This window comes from Sitophilus oryzae, unplaced genomic scaffold (assembly GCF_002938485.1).
Source record: "Sitophilus oryzae breed Bouriz unplaced genomic scaffold, Soryzae_2.0 scaffold_1274_pilon_pilon, whole genome shotgun sequence".
NCBI lineage: Eukaryota > Metazoa > Arthropoda > Insecta > Coleoptera > Curculionidae > Sitophilus > Sitophilus oryzae.
Genome location: NW_022145920.1, coordinates 2,783,976 through 2,798,574, shown reverse-complemented (window position 1 = coordinate 2,798,574; position 14,599 = coordinate 2,783,976). Strand labels below are relative to the sequence as shown.

At 30.2% G+C, this 14,599-nt stretch overlaps 1 protein-coding gene across 10 annotated transcripts in view; it reads left to right on the top strand.

Moving 5' to 3' along the window:
- The window catches only part of LOC115874355 (kinesin-like protein unc-104), a 94,575-nt gene that overhangs the window by 23,075 nt on the left and 56,901 nt on the right, over nt 1-14,599 (top strand). For all 10 annotated transcript variants that reach the window (XM_030889477.1, XM_030889480.1, XM_030889485.1 and 7 more), the window contains 3 exons: nt 5,014-5,130; nt 5,188-5,270; nt 11,062-11,368. In XM_030889477.1, the coding sequence (XP_030745337.1) occupies nt 5,031-5,130; nt 5,188-5,270; nt 11,062-11,368 (490 nt within the window). In that variant the 5' untranslated portion in view covers nt 5,014-5,030. The remainder of the gene's footprint in view (nt 1-5,013; nt 5,131-5,187; nt 5,271-11,061; nt 11,369-14,599) is intronic.

Genomic DNA, 14,599 nt, shown 5'->3' with positions numbered 1-14,599 from the left:
AAACAATAAGTTTTTGACACGTAAAAAAATATTTTTTTACGTGTAACAAATAGTTTTTTTTTGGGTAAAAAAGTTTTTTTAATAGAAACAAATAGTTTTTTACACGGAAATTTTTTTTGGCGTAAGAAAGGTTTTCCACCAGAAACAATAAGTTTTTGACGCGTAAAAAAAGAGTTTTTACGTGTAACAAATAGATTTTTACACGTAACAAATAGTTTTATATGCTTAAAAAATACGCATACGTTTTTTACGTGGAACAGTTTTATTCGCGTAAAATAATAAAACTAGTTTTTTACGTGTAACAAATGTTTTTTACACGTAATAATTTGATTCACTTTTACAAAATTTGTATTAAAATATCTCCCAGCGCGCGTAAAGACCACGGCGTTTCACTCCAAAATGTTTCATAAATCATGTCCTAAAATTGCATTAGCAACTAGAGTTATTTACTATTCTATTATATAATTATAATTATTTATTATATAATATTATAATTATAACAAGTACTAACCACAACACTACAACATAAAAAAACTATACACACATAAACTAAAATTTGTAAAATAAATGGTAAATAATAATTATTATTTTTACACACACCACTGGCACTAGCAGTAGATTGTGTTTGTCTCCGAATATATGCCCCGGCCCGTCCACAATTCAATCCCAGCATCTTTTATCTTCGTCTCTTCAACGTTAACGGCGCCGAGATCTCGCCTATCTCTTTCTCACAGGATTGATTGTTGGACGGGCCGGGAATCCACGAGCTTGCGACGTTACTAATTGACATATTGATAGAAATTGCAGACCTGCCGCGTCTTTTGCGTGTTTTTAATGGACACAAATCGAAAAAAGCGCTTAAAACGGTAAAATCGCAAAAAGCGCTTGAGACGCAAAAAACAGAAAACGCTAAAAACGCTTTCTGTGTGGCGAGTCCACACAGGTCCGCAACAATATATGTACTTTTCGGTTAATTATTCCATGATGTACTCTACTATACAAAAGTTTTTTGAACAAGTATCCTATCACTTTGATAATCAAAAAGAATCTTGTCATCATATAAATCTAGCTTGATAATTAAACTTGATCATACTATTTAATAACTCTAAAATTTATTATTCTCATGAACACAAGTTTTTAAAAACGAGTATTTATTCTGTATCGACAGAAAAATTAAAATGCTATGAAAACAAAATAATAATATCGTTATAATATATGTTTTTCATTAGGCTAGACTGGGTACGGTTGAAACGTTTTGGTTTTTCTTGTTCGTAGTATTGTTATTTATTAACCCGGCGATGATGATGTATTAAATTAAAGAGGACTTTTTTTTATTTTCGAAAGGGATATACCATTTTAGTTCCTGGGTTATTTTGAAAAGTATACAATATTTAAAAAATAAAAAGAATTTGTTGCAACCGTTCCCATATCAGTGACGGTTGAACAAGTGATTGGGGTCAATTGAAACGCATGCAACTAAAGGCTCATTTACATTTGTCACTTTGGATGTACAACTTCGATGAATCATCCAAAGTGATAAGTATAAATTGCCTTTCATCACTGTTTCATCCAAAGTGCACACTAAAATTGAACGATGAAACAAGTTGACGGTTCAATCTGAGTGATTCATTTTGGTTGTACATCCAAAATGACACAGTGTAAACTCTGCTTAATACAAAATATAATATTGAAACATATTTTACTCAACGTGAATTCTGTTGTAAGGTTTCGTGATTTTATACGTAAAAAATATCTCTTGGTAAAAATCGCTACGTGCAACCGTTTTTAAGATATTTAGAATGGAAATAGTCAATACATGTCATTATTGACAAAAAATAAACATGAGTAGATAGTTATTTGACTGAAAGGATAAATTTGGGAACTGTTTATTTTTTAAATTAATCTTAAATTTTTCTTCGAAAAAATGATGATAAAACAGTTTCTGTTAAACTTTTAGCACAAAAACATTTCAAGTTTATGATTTCAGTCTAATAACTATTTAGTAATATTTTTAATTTATGTCAGTGGTGACAGATATTGATAATTTCGATACTAAATATCTCGAGAATCATTACTGGTAGCGATTTTTACCAAGATATCTTTTTTACGTAAAAAACGTCGTAATTGTATATTTTTTTACTCAGTAGTTTTATATAGGTACGGACGAAAAGTTATTACTCTTCAAACCAGTTAAAAAAATATGTAGGTGGCGCCCTCTAAAAGTATGAGTCATATTGACATCAAAATGAAATTTCTCATGTCAAAAAACTTCCAGACAGCAATTTTCATCCAAATATTGCCGCTAGTTCAGAAATTATTTGGAAAAAATCGAAATAAAAATGAAATTTCTACACCCTGTATCTCCGAAACTAAGCATTTTAGGACATACATTTATACGAACTTTTTTACCTATTTTTATCTGCAGAATGTGCTGCAGAAGTTTCCGGAATACAGTTCGGACCACCCTGTATATACAGGATGTTCCAATATTCCGTGGACATAGAACTACTACTACGTATTTTTGGAATCTAAATAAGTTCATTGGACACGATTACCTCTATGCAAAAGTACTTGGTTTGTCCGTTAGAGGGCATCAAAATCATCATCGGGTTTGGGTTTATTTTTGATTGATGCCTTCTAACGGACAAACGAAGCATTTTTGTATACAGGGTCCGGCAATAGTGCGTCGGGCATCTGTAGCTCATAGAATAAAATACTTGAGAATTTTGTTTTAGTGCAAACCTAAAGTATGTACCATGATGTATTTCAGGAAAATATTTTAACCTCTATAGGGTGGCTCAAAAAAGTGTGAGTGGATCTGGATGATTTTTTTTAAAATGGAACACCCTGTATATTATTGCATTTTTGGATTCCTTTCAGATCACTTTACATACAGCTAAGATATAAATAAATATATTTCTATAGTTTCAGGGATATTAGAAAATAAATAAAAAATATATATTTTTCAGCCCTTCTTAAAAAAATTATTAAAAATACAAGAACTGTTATGAAATCAAAACTATATTAGGTATTTACTTTAGATGGTCTATTCTTACTTTGCTATAAATATGGTAATCGTAAATCCTACAGGATGTTCAATATTCTACGCCAAACTTTCTAAAATATAAAATAATTTTTCTTTGTTTTTTTAAATGGAACACCCTGTATATTATTATTTTATTAGATGGAGAGTTAAGAAATGAACATTTTTTGTATTTAGAGTATTTCAAAATTCTTAACGGTTTCGCAGATACACGCAGTATTATTTCATATGGCGCTTTCAATGGTAAAATACGAGAGAAAAATCATTGGGTGGGGCTTTTGAGGTTCAAGTTAACGTCTCCTTTCTGCTGCAATGGCTAAACTGGACGGGACCTACTTGTTTACGCGGAATCCGAACCGCGGTCCTCGGCCATATCATGGTCAATGGCCTACCGACTTAGGAAGTGTCTAAATTAACTCTTACTCACGAGATATCCGATCTCATCCGGCCTTGAACCGGCGTGAATGAGCAGTGTGTATCAATAGATTTTACACTTTTCCCTTTTGGACAACAGCACGATGCAAAGTTTCGAACCGGTCACCCGTCCATCCACTAGCATCGCCTTAACTTCGGTGTTCTAATGGGAACCGGTGTTTCGACGTAGCTGGGCCGTTGCCCGGGTGGGGCTTTGATAAAAATTTACTGTGGAAAATGCCATATGAAATATAAAACCGCAAATATCTGCGAAACCGTTAAAAATTTTGAAATACTGTAAATACAAAAAATGTTTATTTTTTAATTCTCCGTCTACTGAAAAAATAATATACAGGGTGTTCCATTTAAAAAAACGAAGAAAAATTATTTTATATTTTAGAAAGTTTGGCGTAGAATTTTGAACATCCTGTATAATTTACGATATTCATATTTATAGCAAAGTAAGTATAGACCATCTAAAGTAAATACCTAATATAGTTTTGATTTCAGAACAGTTCTTGTATTTTTAATAATTTTTTTAAGAAGGGCAGAAAAATATATGTATATTTTTGATTTATTTTTTAATATCTCTGAAACTATCGAAATGTATTTATTCATATCTTAGGGTTATGTAAAGTGATCGGAAAGAAAGCCAAAAATGCAATAATATACAGGGTGTTCCATTTAAAAAGATCATCCAAGTCCACTGATACTTTTTTGAGCCACCCTATAGAAGGTAAAATATTTTCCTGAAATACATCCTGGTACATACTTTAGGTTTGCACTTAAACAAAATTCTCAAGTTTTTATTCTAGGAGCCACAGATGCCCGACGCACTATTTCCGGACCCTGTAGAAGTAAATTGTGTGGAATTAAGTTATTTTGATTCAAAATATACGTACTTCTATGTCCAAGGAATATTTGAACTCTCTGTGTATTTTGTATGTCTGCTTTGGAAAAATAAATTTTCCAAAATTTTTTTTCTCAAAAACTATGCGATTTGGCGTTTTTTTACAAAACACAAAAAATGTAGTAAATAATAGAGGGACCATTTTACGAAAAAAAAATCAGTCGTAGGTTGAGTTGGTTAGGTAAAGTTAAGGAAAATATTTATACTAAAATTTATGTAGAGGTGGGGGTATTTTTCACCTAACCTAACCTAACCCTTCCCGTACTTTTTCTTGATTTTTGTAAAAGTTAAATGTTAAAGCACTTAGCAAAATATACACACCCAAAATCTCATTCAAGTCGTAATAACGGTTCTTAAAATATCTGAAAAAATGTGTTTATTTTTTTAAAGTTTGATGCCCTCTAGCGGACAATCGAAGCACTTTTGTATAGAGGTAAATTGTGCCCAATGAACTTATTTGGATTCCAAAAATACGTAGTAGTTCTATGTCTACGGAATATTGGGATACCCTGAATTTGTTTTGTTTCAACCATACTCAACCTACATATAAATAATAAAATTTTAAACATCTATTAAACATTTTGTTTTTTACTTTAGTTTTAAGTCGTAAAAATTTTTAGTTTCATCATGTTAAATATTTTTCCAGATATATAAATAAGAAACATGTCATCAGTAAAAGTGGCTGTTCGCGTCAGACCTTTCAACAACAGAGAAATATCACGAGAATGCAAGTGCATCATAAAGATGATAGGAAATACTACAAGTGAGTATAACAAAACATGTTATAGAATTAAAACATTATATACTATTTATCTTTCAGCAATAAACAATCCTAAGGCTGACCCCAACACAAAGGATTCGATTAAAAGCTTCAATTTTGATTATTCCTATTGGTCTCACGATGTAAGTATTGATTTCGTAGAATAATAATAATTAACTATCTTAATATACTATGGTTTGATATTTTTTACAAACTTCAATTGTCATACAGTGAAGTTCAAAAAAAGTTGAGATTACAATTATTCAGGGTGTCCCAGAAATAAGTGCAAGTATTTTAACTGGTAGTATAATTCAACCCCAGAAACACGCCTATGAGTTTTTTTTGGCGAAAAAAAAATTAAAAATTCGAAATTTTTTGAAAATTTTTTTAGATTTTTTTTTTAATTTTTAGTTAAAAAGCATAATTTCTTGATAATATGGCAACATAGGTATTAGATTAAATTTACAAGAAAGAAAATCCAGAAAAGATCCAGTGGTTCTCAAAATTTTAGCAAAAAATAATTTTTTTTGGAAATTTTTAAAGTAAAATAACGCCGTTATTTTGGACTTATTTGAAAAACGATAAAGAGAAAATTTGTTTCTTTTATCGAGATCTACCACCCTTTAAATACTTGCACTTATTTCTGGGACACCCTCTACAGGGTTGTTCACCACATACGACACGGAGTATTGTAACTAAACGATTAGATTTTTACAAATTGTAAGTTTTGGATTCGTTGAAGGACTATTAGAGCTACAATTTAAAAATATTTTTACAAGATACAAAGTGTCCCAAATAAGTAAAAAATATTATAGTTTTATTTTTTTAAAAGGAACACCCTGTATATTACTTTATTTTTGGATTCTACGATTGAAATAAAGGTAAATTTGATTAAGGTTTATCACACTTAAACCTTACCGTTTTTGAAATATTTTCAATTTTATGAAATTGCAGTAAAAATTTTAATGCTTCTTCTCTCTAAGGGTATCAAAGTTTTTAATACTAAATATTTACTGAAGATCATTTATTGATCAGATATTGTGTTGCAATAATAAAAATTTTACTATCTTATACAGAGTGTCCAAAAATTTATATTAAATAATTACTAGCTTTAAACGGCAATAACGTGTTTAATTTAAATGGAACACCCTGTATATTTTACTTGAATCATATGCACAATGTAATTGTCTATCAACCCCATTGGTATACCAAAAAAAACTATTTAAATTTTTATAAAAGTGTATACCAATTGAATATACCACCATTATTTCCGATCAAAAATTAGTTAATTACATACTTTTAAATTGTTTTAATTAATAAAGTATTCTAAATAAATGTGGATTTGGCTCAGAAATCAATATAATAATAAATTATGAAAATAAACGCCTCTATTTTTATAAATAAGCATTCGTCAAAAAATGAAATAAAATTTATAAGCCACACTGTCTAATACACACACAAAATTCAGTTTTTTAGTATTTAGAGCAATTATTATTAATCAACGTAAACAGTCAATTAATGTAGTTTGAATACTGGGATCATATTAATTGGTCCTCTTTAAGAAAAAATATTTAAACAGTTTTTTTAATTTTTTTCATGAAATAAGCGAGCTATATCGACAATATTAGTATCTGTACTCTTTGAAAATGTGTTACATCTTTAAAAATAATCTAAAATGTCAATATTCCATGGGCATATAAATGAGGTTTAAATTATAAGAAAATGCATTTTCTACGAAAACTTGAAGAGATGGGTAAAAAATGGTATAATATAATTTGATAGACAATTACATTGTGCATCTGATTCGCGTAAAATATATAGGGTGTTCCATTTAAATTAAACACGTTATTGCCGTTTAAAGCTAGTAATTATTTAATATAAATTTTTGGACACTCTGTATAAGATAGTAAAATTTTTATTATTGCAGCACGATATCTGATCAATAAATAATCTTTAGTAAATATTTAGTATTAAAAACTTTTATACCCTTGGAGAACTAAAGACTTAAAATTCTTACTGCAATTTCATAAAATTGAAAATATTTCAAAAACGGTAAGGTTTAAGTGTGATAAACCTTAATCAAATTTAGCTTTATTTCAATCGTAGAATCCAAAAATAAAATAATATACAGGGTGTTCCATTTAAAAAAATACAACTATAATATTTTTTACTTATTTGGGACACTCGGTATCTTGTAAAAATATTTTTAAATTGTAGCTCTAATAGTCGTTCAATGAACCCAAAACTTATAATTTGTAAAAATCTAATCGTTTAACTACAATACTCCGTGTCGTATATAGTGAAGAACCCTGTATAAACTTAGAGCTATTTAGATTAGAAAATTATATTGCGACAGGAAGTTGTAAATAAGCTTTTATGCTTCATAGACATCGTTAGTAATATACAGAGCGATCCAGTATTCCGAAGAAGTTTCATAGCATGTTTCTTTTTTGAAATTTCTCTCTCTTTTTGTAAAATATGCGATAAATAATATCGTGTTAGTTTCATAAATATACAAAGTAAAGCTTCATCCCGAACTTTGAAATTAGTGGAATAAATTAGTAGTTTCAGTTAGCATAGAAGTTTGTTCCTCTAATTTGAATGTAAGCGTTTAGAACGTTAAAATTAGTGGTAGGAATTTTCAGTTAGTGGAAAAAGTTACCAAACTTTTAACTTTTTCCACTAATTATACTTCAAAATTTGCGAGGAATGTCATTTTGACCTTTGATTATCATCTGTCAAGAGGAAAATGTGGATAGAAATCCATATAGAAATCAAAAGTTTATCGTTTTATAAGCTAAATATTAGGCTTTCTCTATGGATACAAGCTGTTGCTAGGATATTCTATTAATTTTAATTGTGTTTTTTAGAAATTGTGAATGATCGTAAACTTAAAAGTATAAACTGTAATTGAAACCACTAATTGCGAGGTACCACAAATTTTTCACTTTAGTGGTGAATTAATAAATACCATTTATATATAATGTATATTCTAGTATAGCTGGGGGGGGGGGAATAATAATGATATAATATATGTATTGAGTTTCAAAGATACTATTTAATAGAATATTTCATTAGTGTAAAAAAATATAACTTTAATATAAAAATATACAGGGTTGTTCACCACATACGACACGGAGTATTGTAGCTAAACGATTCGATTTTTACAAATTGTAAGTTTTGGGTTCGTTGAAAGACTATTAGAGGTACAATTTAAAAATATTTTTACAACATTTCTTTATATAATGAGAGTGTCCCAAATAAATAAAAAATATCAGAGTTGTCTTTTTTAAATGGAACACCCTGTATATTATTACATTTTTAGTTTCTACGATTAAAATAAAGGTAAATTTGATTAAGGTTTATCACACTTAAATTTGACCGTTTTCGAAATATTTTCAATTTTGTGAAATTGCAGTTAAATTTTTAAGGCTTCATTTCTCCAAAGGTATCAACGTTTTTAATACTAAATATTTACTGAAGTTTATTTATTGATCAGTTATTGTGTTGCAATAATAAAAATAATACTACCTCATACAGAGTGTCTAAAAATTTATTTTAAATAATTTGAAATTTTAAACGGCAATAGCTTGTTTAATTTAAATGGAACATCCTGTATATTTTAGGAGAATCAGATGCACAATTTAATTGTCTATGAAATTGTATTATACCATTTTTTATCTATCCCGTCAAGTTTTCGTAGAAAATGCATTTTCTTATAATGTAGACTTCATTTATCAGTATAATAATAATACTAGCTCCCGTATATAGCGTTTAACGCCCTGGGAGTAGCGAGGTACAGCTTGCCATGCTAGAGTCGTGTCGGTATACAAGGAAGGTAATGTAGCTAGCACTACGTGTGGCTTCAACAATCTATTATTACCTCAGGATTGTGAATCCCAAGTACTCATTTAACGCTGAGTCGACCTAGGTACTCAAACTATTTTTATTTTATTAAAAATAGTCGGCTGATGAAATGCCGGGTGTAGGATTTGAACCCACAACCTTGAGATTGGTAGACGAGAACTGTAGCTCTACGCCACCTGGCACCTTAATTTGATATCAATATACCCATGGAATATTGATAAATGATTTTACAAAAATATTTTAGATGCCTTAAGAAAGATTTGCATAAAAAATCGGAATTTCGGCAAATAAATGATTTAAAAACTTCCGCCCAAATATTAAATATTTACATACTTAATTGTGTTAGTTAATAAATTATTCCAAATAAATGTGGATTTGAATCAGAAATCAATATGATAATAAGTTATGAAAATGAACATCTCTGTTATAAAATAAAATAAAATTTTTAAGGTGTTACTTTTTACCACAATGTCTAATACACATACAAAATTCAGTTTTTTAATATTTGGAGCAAGTATTATTAAGTAGTGTTATTAATCAACGCAAAACAGTCAATTAATGTAGTTTGAATACTAGAATCATATTAATTAGATTCTCTTTAACAAATATTTAAACAGTTTTTTTAACTATATCGACAATATTATTATCTGTACTCTTTAAAAATAATCTAAAATGTCAATGTTCCATGGGTATATTGATAAATGAGGTCTAAATTATAAGAAAATGCATTTTCTACGAAAACTTGCAGAGATAGATAAAAAGTGGTATAATACAATTTGATAGACCATTAAACTGTGCATCGGATTCTCATAAAATATACACGGTGTTCTATTTAAATTAAACAAGTTATTGCCGTTTAAAGCTAGAAATTATTTAAAATAAATTTTTAGACACTCTGTATAAGGTAGTATTACTTTTATTATTGCAACACAATAACTGATCAATAAATAAACTTCAGTAAATATTTAATATTAAAAACTTTGATACCCTTGGAGAAATGAAGCCTTAAAATTTTGACTGCAATTTCACAAAATTAAAAATATTTCAAAAACGGTAACGTATGTGGTGAACAACCCTGTATATTACCCAGTATATTTATGAAAATATTTTTAAACACTCTAATGAATGAAAATAAAATATAAACGTAATATACAGTATGTCCCCGGATCGTCTTTAAAAGAGGAAAAACTTTTTTATTACTGTTATAAACTGTTTATTATTAGCGTTTTGAGAAAAATACATTCTTTATAAGAATGATGCTTGCTCCAAAATGGTTAATGCTCTTTATACTATTCCAAATTTCTATACCTTTTTAGAGAAAAATAAAAAAATATAAAATAAAAGTTGATTTTTTGTTTTAGGTTGACAACCTAAAAATCAAAAAGGGTTGTGATGGCAATATCATTTGGTTTTCAATATTTGACAAATTGTTATTATTAATTTTGATTAACGTCATATTTTTTTGCTGTTGTTATCAAACTTTCCAATAATTAGTATCACTCTTTCCATAATATTAAACCCTAAACTAAGTAAATGTGCTTCTTTAACATTTTAAGTAAAACGTAAAAAATATGACGTTAGTCAAAATTAATAATAACCATCTATCAAAGACTGATAAAGAAATATTACCATAGAAACCCGTTTTGATTTTGAGGAAAAAAATCAACCGTATTTTCATTCAACCGTATTTTTTTATATTTCTATAAAACGATGTGGAAATTTAAAGTATATGGATGTATATATAAACGGCATTAACCATAGAGTATGCATTTTTTCTAAAACGCAAATAATAAAAAAGTGTTTTTTTTCTTGTAAAGACGATCTGGGAACATGCTGTAGAATTCTTTTTTGTTGTTGTACCTACTACAAGTTTTATATACAAGCTTTTTTGCATAATACTATGCGATCGAAAAAAACGTCGTTCATAAATGGCTTCGAAATGAAGATCGATATAAGGAATGTCATCGGTTGTCATTTCAAAGCCAACTGGACGCCGTTTTTTTTTCAATCATACAGTAGTTCTAATAAAAAATTGTATGAACTATTTCCGATTTGTCTCAATATTAGCCCACAGATGCAGACTTTTCCTCACAAGTGGTCGTCTACAAGGACATCGGCGAAGAAATGCTACAACATTCTTTCGACGGTTATAATGTTTGTATATTTGCTTACGGTCAAACAGGAGCCGGTAAGTCTTACACCATGATGGGTAAGCAGGAAGATGGCCAGGAAGGTATCATACCTTTAATATGCAAGGAATTGTTCAAGAAAATCCGTGATAACAACCAACCAGACGTCAAGTATTCTGTGGAAGTCAGTTACATGGAAATTTATTGTGAACGTGTTAGGGATTTGCTCAATCCAAAAAATAAAGGTAAGAAATATTATTATTTAGTACCACGGCTTATTCAATACCTAGCTAGACATCTTATGGCGTCTTACTCTGAATGCAAAAAGTCTAACATAGACCTACTCACTATTATCTGATATTTATTTATCTCTGCTACTTCATATAGAAGGTAAATAGTACGAGGAACTCAATAGGACCTCAGTCAACACGGCATCGCTGATCTCCGATCAGTGTAGACGGGGAAGTTAGAGTTCCGCGACGAGAACGAGCGCTCGTCTTTATGGTTTTTATATTGTTGATGGACCCCTACGATCAGAGCTTGGCGATGCCCGCATGTGTGGACGGAGAGGCGAAGTCCGATGACGAGCGCTCGGAAATCGCCAACTGTTGCATGTGCGGTCGCGGCATAATGATATATGCGCAGCAGATAACACAAGCGTCTAGGTACCAACAATACATGCTGGAAAGCTTTGCGCAAGCGTTTTCTCGGATATTTCTCATGCAATCTAGAAAAAAAAATTAACCGCAGAAATTAACCGACGCAATCCAATCACGCCGTATTGATTGCCTATTACCGACAGCAGTAAAAAAATAAAAACAACTGTTAAAAATTAAAAATTTATAATTGTTGAACTCGAACCCGGGTGTTGAAATAAACATCGGTGTTAAGATAAGCACCGGTGTTGTAGATGAATACCGGTGCTGAAATGAACACCGTTGGTCATCAACACCTAACACCGGTGTTCAAGTATCTCTAACACCGAACAGGTCTACCCGGGACCTCTCGGTCCCGAAACGTCTTGCCAATGGAGGCTATAGCTAAACATTACTTAGTTCCTCCGCAAAAGCATTAAAATAAGATTATGGCTAATGCCATTCCCACGTATTGCGCAAGCGCTAAGCTTTCCGGCATTTATTGGAGTGTACCTAGACGCTTGTGCAGATAAGACACAAACTCTCGAAATTATGTTGGGTATTGAATAAGTGATTGCGTAATCTTTATTTAGTTGAATTTTTGTAAATTACTATAATACACATATTTATCATATCAGGCAGATAACTATCCAGTCAGCATGTTTATTTTATGATGACATGTATTGATAATTTACATTCCAAACATCTTGAAAAACGGTTATAAAATTACCTTTTTTACATAAAAAAGGCGGAAACGCATATTTTTTCACTCAGAAGTTTTATACAGGTACGGACGAAAAGTTCATACTAACATCGAAATTGAATTTCACATGTAAGAAAAACACTCAGGCACCAATATTCATCTAAGTATCGATTGTTAGTTCAAAAATTATTTGGAAAAAATCGAAATAAAAATGAAAATATATTATTTATATATTAAAAAGAAAACATATTGATTGCTTTTTTCAAATACAGATACTTCATAACTTACTAGTTTGTGATAGGCACGTTCTAATTGTTCGTATTTATAGGTTTTTAAAATTAGTCTGTTCAACGAGAGGTGTCTGTGAAAGTGACAGTTGTGTCTATTATTTTAACTATTTAATCGTACTTTAAATTATAGTTTTTGCTTTGAATTTGATAAAAAATGTGAAATTTTTTTGTGAAAAATGAAATAGCTCTTTTCAATAAAGTGGTTCAAAATTCTCCCAATGAACCCAGTTCTTAGTATTACCCTTGATTATGTATAAATAGATGTACAATGAGGGCTTAGTACAAGCCCGTCTTCTAGGTGGCGCCTTGCCCGTTCTGAATTTTTGTATTCCCCTACGATTTTCTTTGAGGGGAATCCGTTAAACCCGCCCATCGTTCAAAAATGGAAGGGCGCGAGGTCACATCTATTGGGCCATAACCTAGTAATAGTTTACCTACGTCAAATATTTAAAAAATCCCATGTGATGCGGTATTTATCTGAGATAGGCTATACGGCTATAATTAAGTTACCCTACTTTAAATTCTGACTAATTCTGAGTTTATTAATATAACTTTATATTAAAAATGAGATATTTTTCATAATTGAAGAGTTTATGATGCACGTTTTTTAATAATAATGGTTTTATATATCAAATTAGCCCAATCATATATACAGGGTTATTCACCCCATACGACACGGAGTATTGTAGTCAAATTATTGGATTAAGACGTCTGGCTCTTTAATATATTATTTTACTATGCTCTCTAGAACAGCATGCGGCCCGTCTGGCGGCGGGTAAATGTTGCGTTCCCTACTGCGCATCGAAAGAAGATCCTATATTTTTATTAGTCGTTTAAATTCTAAAGTATTGAATATAAATTGAACCTGTCTCCATAGCGCAGTGCGTAGTGTTTCCGACCACGAACCGATGATTCAGAGCTCGAATCCGGGTCAGGGCAAAGACTTTTTTATTTTATTTTTGTTTATATTCTGATAGTAAAGTATTAAATATTTGTTTTTTTTAATTATCAGAATCATCGGTTCGTGGTCGGAAACTCTACGCACTGCGCTGTGGAGACATGTTCGATTTATATTCAATACTAGAATTATTATAGGACTAAATTAATAAAAAATATAGAATCTTCTTCCGATGCGCAGTAGTGAACGCAACGGGTATCGGCAGCCAGACGGGCCGCATGCTGTTCCAGAGAGCATAGTAAAAGATATATTAAAGAGCCAGACGTCTTAAAATACTTTTTCGAAAACGTTGCTAGCTCTTAGACTATTAGACCTACTGTAACATTGTAAAATCCTAAAATTAAAAAATTGGCGCTTATCAAGTTTTTCCCCTGGACCCTTCGATTATTTTCAAAAGGTACAGAGTGTCCCAAATAAAGAAAAATATCAAAGTTGTATTTTTATAAATGGAACACCCTGTATATTATTACATTTTTAGTTTCTACGTTTAAAATAAAGATAAATTTCATTAAGGTTTGCCGCACTTTAATCTTACCGTTTTTTTTCCATATTTACGATTTTGTGAAAATGCAGTAACAATTTTAATGCTTCATTTCTCTAGGCATATTTAAGTTTTGAAAATCAAATATTGTACTGAAGTTTTTCTATTGACCAAATATTGTATTGCTATAATAAAAATAATACTACCTTATACAGAGAGTATCTAAAAATTTATATTAAATAATTACTAGCTTTAAGCGGCAATAATTTAAATGTATATTTTACGTAAATCAGATGCAAAGTTTAATTGTCTATCAAATTGTATTATACCATTTTTCCCTCTATCTCTTCAAGTTTTCGTAGAAAATGCATTTTCTTATAATTTAGACCTCATTTATCAATATACCCAT